The sequence below is a fragment of the Crocuta crocuta genome, unplaced genomic scaffold, assembly GCF_008692635.1.
Source record: "Crocuta crocuta isolate KB4526 unplaced genomic scaffold, BGI_CrCroc_1.0 scaffold73, whole genome shotgun sequence".
NCBI classification, from domain to species: Eukaryota; Metazoa; Chordata; class Mammalia; order Carnivora; family Hyaenidae; genus Crocuta; species Crocuta crocuta.
In genome coordinates, this window is record NW_027529443.1 from 858,844 (window position 1) to 863,586 (window position 4,743).

Consider the following 4,743-nt stretch of genomic DNA (forward strand, 5'->3'; position numbering starts at 1 on the left):
CCCCTTCAGGTGCTCTGTCCGATCCCCGGCCTGCCCTCTCTTTCTTTTCATCTGGGTCTCCCATGACTTTCTGGGGAACTCAGGCAGCTTGCTGCTTTTCTGAGACTCCCCTGAAAAACGGGTGGGGCAACTGTGATTCTGAGAATGGTTATCAGTCCTGTCTCAGACCCCTACCCAGCTCCCTGACCTCTCCCTGTCCCCACAGCTCGCTTGACACAAACGCTGACCATTGAGCGCAGGGGCGTGGAGATCGAGGAGGGGGGTATAAAGGTGAAACTGACCCTGGTGGACACACCTGGCTTTGGGGACTCCGTGGATTGCTCAGACTGGTGAGGAGCAGGGGAAGGAACGGGGGCTAAGCTTCCCGATGTGGCTAATCTATGAAGACGGAGGGATCAGTTACAGGGCTGGTCTGCTCTGCCCCTGCCCTCTCCAAAAGGTGGGGCCTGTTTCTGGTGTCCATGTAGCCCAAAGTGCCCTGTGCTCCCCGGACACCTGACCTACACACTGCCAATCTCTTCTGATGTCTTTGATTGGAGGCAAAGAAACCAGTCCCTACCCTCAGTCCTGGCTAGCCTTGGCCCCTTCCCTATGCTGTGGCCCCTCATCTCTGACTGTACTCTCTCCTCCCACATCCCAGCTGGCTGCCTGTGGTGCGCTTTATTGAGGAGCAATTTGAGCAGTATCTTAGGGATGAGAGTGGCCTGAACCGGAAGAACATTCAGGATTCCCGTGTCCACTGCTGCCTCTACTTCATCTCACCCTTTGGCCGAGGGTCTGGGGGATACCCTGGGGGGTTGGGGTATTTGGGGAGGGGAGTGGGAGGGTTTCTGTGGCCTAAGATTGAACCCTGACCAATCCCTTTGTGCAGGCTCCGGCCCCTAGATGTGGCCTTTCTCCGGGCAGTGCACGAAAAGGTCAACATCATCCCAGTCATTGGCAAAGCAGATGCCCTAATGCCCAAGGAAACCCAGGCCCTCAAGCAGAGGGTATGTTTGGTGACCTCTGATCTTTGGCTCTACATGAAACCACAAGTTGTCATCAAACCTGAACTCAGCTTTAACTTCTTTGATCTTGGGGTAGCTTTTTGGCTAGTTTCAGGTTAGTCTGTGGGAGAAAGTTTCTGAAAAAGATGGGTAGTAAGCTGGAGGAAGGAGCCATGTCTCTGGAGGCTCAGAATAGAATCCCTGGGCTGGATGCGAGTGGCAGCAAAGCTGTGATGACTCTTGATAGCCCTCCCGCCCCAGGATAATGACCTCCACTCCAGTGACTTAAGTAATCTCTACACCCACCATGGGGCTGGAACTCACAACCCCAAGATTAAGAGTCACACGCTCCCCTGACTGAGGCAGCCAGGCACCCCTCCGACATTTTGGTTTGGGGTTTCCTGTATGTCCACCTCTCACCATCTCTGTCTTTCATGTCTTCCTCTCTGTCTCTGACCACCTGGTACCTGTATCTTACCGTCTCCCACCATGCAGTATCTGCTGCTCACAGCCTCTGTGTTTCTCTCTGTGTCTGCTCCCAGATCCGGGACCAGTTGAAGGAGGAGGAGATCAACATCTACCAGTTTCCTGACTGTGACTCTGATGAGGATGAGGACTTCAAGAGGCAGGATGCAGAGATGAAGGTGCAAAGGCAAAGGAGGAAGGGGCAGAGAAGCAGGGGAGGCGGATATGGAGGTGGAGGCTGACAACGAGGTTTCTGGCAAGGAGGGGCCAGCGGTGGTGATCCCTGACTCCTGCCCTCCAGGAAAGCATCCCTTTCGCAGTCGTCGGTTCCTGCGAGGTAGTGAGGGACGGCGGGACCCGTCCCGTGAGGGGGCGCCGCTACTCCTGGGGTACTGTGGAGGGTGAGTAAGGTGGGACACGCTTTCTGAGGCCAACAGGGAGCCCAGAACGCCGCTGAGTTAACAGCACCCAACATAGGAAGTTGGGGCGATCTCTGGTCCCGCGGGTTTTAAAGTCAAAAGAGGGGTCCTTGAACTGCAGACCCTCACTCAGAGAGGGGGCAGGACTCCTGGCAGACCCGACCCGGCCAAGAAGCCCCCTGACGCTCGCCGGTCCGCCCCTTAGTGGAGAACCCACACCACTGCGATTTCCTGAACCTGCGACGGATGCTGGTGCAGACACACCTGCAGGACTTGAAGGAGGTGACCCACGATATTCTCTATGAGGGCTACAGGGCCAGCTGCCTACAGAGCCTGGCCCGGCCTGGGGCGCGTGATCGAGCCAGCCGCAGGTGAGAGCCCGAGCTCTGTCCTAGGTGCTCCCAAGGCCCGGCCCTCCCTATCCCGGACCCCGCCTTCACCATCCAGACCGCTCCCCCAGGATCTTTCCCCACCCACTTTGCTGATCGCAACGAAAGACACGGCCCCGCCTCCTAGACCCCAACCTCGCCCCACGCCCTGCTTTGCGGCTGTAACCCACAACCAAAGGTCGCGTCCCTGATTCCCTGTCCCTTTATCCCCCCCGCCCTCTAGTAAGCTCTCCCGCCAGAGCGCTACAGAGATCCCGCTGCCAATGCTGCCTCTGGCCGAGACCGAGAAGTTGATCCGCGAGAAAGATGAAGAGGTGAGCAAGTACCTCGCTTCCCCCCCGACCAAGGCCCCAAGTCTTCTTCGAAGTCCCTCTCTGGCCTCGCCCGGTCCCACCGCCTGCAACCTTGCCCCTCACAGCTTCGCCGCATGCAAGAGATGCTGGAGAAGATGCAGGCCCAGATGCAACAGAGCCAGACTCAGGGCGAGCAGTCGGACGCTCTCTGAGGCCCCTGCCCGGGCCCTGCTTTACCTCGGCTCCGCCTTCAGTCCGTCTTTTGTCCAATCCCCAAGCCTCTGGCCGCCAGGCGCTTAATCCCGGAGCCCCAGCCTGAGAAGTCCGCCCGGGCACGGGGTTCGAAGGCTAACAGGTTCCTGCACACTGAGTTTGTAGCCCCGCCTTTGGCCCCGCCCCGCCCCGCCCCATGACTCCCACCTCCGCCCCTCTTCACCCAAGTTGTAACTTCAATAAAAAGTTCCCCTGAAGCCACTCGAGTCTTCGCTTTCGCAGCGGGAATAAGTAGCGGTGTAAGCGGGTGAAACCGCCCCACCTACGCCTCCGGGCCACTATTTACTCATTCATTTGTTGGACGCTGCCTTGGTGCCAGGCCGTGTTTCAGCGGGGCATCCCACCTGAGTCCCTCTCCCACAAATGCACCGAAGGCGCAGCAACTAAGAAACAAAGACCAGTTGAGTTTTATTAGGAGTCGGGGTGGGGGGTCGGACTGGTAGGAGGCATTGGCCAGCAGAGGCCTAAGAGGGTCTCCTACTCCTGGTCCTTGGCGTCGCCGTGCGTGATGACGTAGCAGATGTTCTTGTAGTCTACGTTGCCTCCCACGTCGGGGGGGAACGCTGCCCACATGTTTCTGATCTGGGGAAAGATTCAAGGGCGTCTCCTACCGGTTGCATACTCTCCCCTCCCCCTTCCCTCTGCGTCTCCCGGGCCCCTCCCCAACCCACCTCTTCCTGGGAGAAGCGGTCGCACTGCGTGGTGAGCAGCTCCTCCAGGCTGGAGAGAGGTGACATATGGGGAGTTGAGATTGGGCTTCGTGGTTCCTTTCCACTCCCTTCCACCTCATCCTTGTTTCCATTCCTAGTATCATCTTCAAAACCCAAGTCACTGTAGATCCGTCACTGGTCTCCCAGTCTGGTCTCCCTGCTTTTGCTTTTCCCCTCCCATACGTGCTATGAAAATGTACTCCTATTGCCCATTTCCATAGTCCTAATTTTTCCCTTATTCTCTCCCTTACACCTAACCCTTGGTAAGAATTTAAGGAGGCTTTCTGTGTGTGAGCAGCTGGAGAGGGTCACTTACAACTGCTTCTTGATGGTGCCCTTCCCCTCAGGGTCCAGGACCTTGAAGGCTCCGGTGATCACGTCCTCAGGGTCGGCACCTGCAGGGTCAGAGGGCATGTGAAGCGGAAGGGGCCTTGAAGGGTCTGTCCTTGAAAGATGTGGGGAGGAGCAGCTGGGGGCTTAGACCCAAGACACTTCACTCACCTTTGAGCTTCTCTCCAAACATGGTCAGGAAGACGGTGAAGTTGATGGGACCACTGGCTTCCTTCATCATGGCATCTAGCTCCTCATTCTTCACATTGAGGCGCCCTGGAGCAGGGTGGGGGAAGCTGGAGTGGGGTCCTGGGGCCAACGGTTGATCCTTCCCATAAGTTCAGATCATCCCACCCATTTTTCGTCTGGGCAGACTGAGGCCGCCCAGGGTGGGGCCAGCAGGGCTGAAACCCAAGGCTTCTGAATTCCTAGGACTCCTCAGCCTTGAATCTTTATGGGTAGGATAAAGGGCTCACCCATGGCTGCGAAGGTGTCCCGGAGGTCTTCCTTGTCGATAATGCCATCACGGTTCTGGTCGATTACCGTGAAGGCCTGTGAAAGGTAGTAGCAGGGAGGGGTTAGGTCCCTTATGGCCAGGCTTCAGCATCCCTACCCCAGGCAGAGGAGATTCTGGCCCCCGGCCAGCTGTCTTCTTACATGCCAAGCAGGGAGGGGAGCAAGGAATTCTAAACCCTTCCCCTCCCCCACCCAAACAGGTGCACATTCCAGGGAGGGGCTATGGCAGGGAGAGGAGCAGCAGGGAGTGCCTTTAGTCAGCCTTCAGTCTCCCTTCTCCTCTCACCTCCTTGAACTCTTGGATCTGAGTTTGGTCAAACATGGAGAAGACATTGGAGCTTCCGCCCTCTGCAGCTGCCCTT

General features: G+C 57.4%; 2 protein-coding genes across 3 annotated transcripts in view; one reads left to right on the forward strand and one right to left on the reverse strand.

Annotated features, from left to right (window-relative positions):
- Nucleotides 1-3,003, forward strand: part of SEPTIN1 (septin 1) — a 3,715-nt gene extending 712 nt beyond the window's left edge. For both annotated transcript variants that reach the window (XM_077760275.1, XM_077760276.1), the window contains exons 4-11: nucleotides 206-329; nucleotides 641-775; nucleotides 872-989; nucleotides 1,529-1,630; nucleotides 1,753-1,852; nucleotides 2,076-2,241; nucleotides 2,483-2,573; nucleotides 2,678-3,003. In XM_077760275.1, coding sequence (XP_077616401.1) covers nucleotides 206-329; nucleotides 641-775; nucleotides 872-989; nucleotides 1,529-1,630; nucleotides 1,753-1,852; nucleotides 2,076-2,241; nucleotides 2,483-2,573; nucleotides 2,678-2,764 — 923 coding nt within the window. In that variant the 3' untranslated portion in view covers nucleotides 2,765-3,003. The remainder of the gene's footprint in view (nucleotides 1-205; nucleotides 330-640; nucleotides 776-871; nucleotides 990-1,528; nucleotides 1,631-1,752; nucleotides 1,853-2,075; nucleotides 2,242-2,482; nucleotides 2,574-2,677) is intronic.
- A 253-nt stretch (nucleotides 3,004-3,256) lies between these two features.
- Nucleotides 3,257-4,743, reverse strand: MYL11 (myosin light chain 11). Its single transcript, XM_077760277.1, has 6 exons — nucleotides 4,668-4,743; nucleotides 4,342-4,417; nucleotides 4,037-4,141; nucleotides 3,852-3,930; nucleotides 3,497-3,545; nucleotides 3,257-3,407 (listed from the first exon to the last, which is right to left on the reverse strand). The coding sequence occupies exons 1-6, from the start codon at nucleotides 4,701-4,703 to the stop codon at nucleotides 3,303-3,305; spliced, it is 450 nt and encodes a 149-aa protein (XP_077616403.1). The 5' UTR covers nucleotides 4,704-4,743; the 3' UTR covers nucleotides 3,257-3,302.

What these genes read in the sequence shown, in the direction of transcription:
- MYL11 (XM_077760277.1), bottom strand. Translation starts at nt 4,703, where the DNA reads ATGTTTGACCAAACTCAGATCCAAGAGTTCAAGGAG. An exon ending in AGATCCAAGAGTTCAAGGAG is followed by an intron (nt 4,418 to 4,667) that starts GTGAGAGGAGAA and finishes TACCTTTCACAG; the next exon opens with GCCTTCACGGTAATCGACCA. An exon ending in GGACACCTTCGCAGCCATGG is followed by an intron (nt 4,142 to 4,341) that starts GTGAGCCCTTTA and finishes ACCCTGCTCCAG; the next exon opens with GGCGCCTCAATGTGAAGAAT.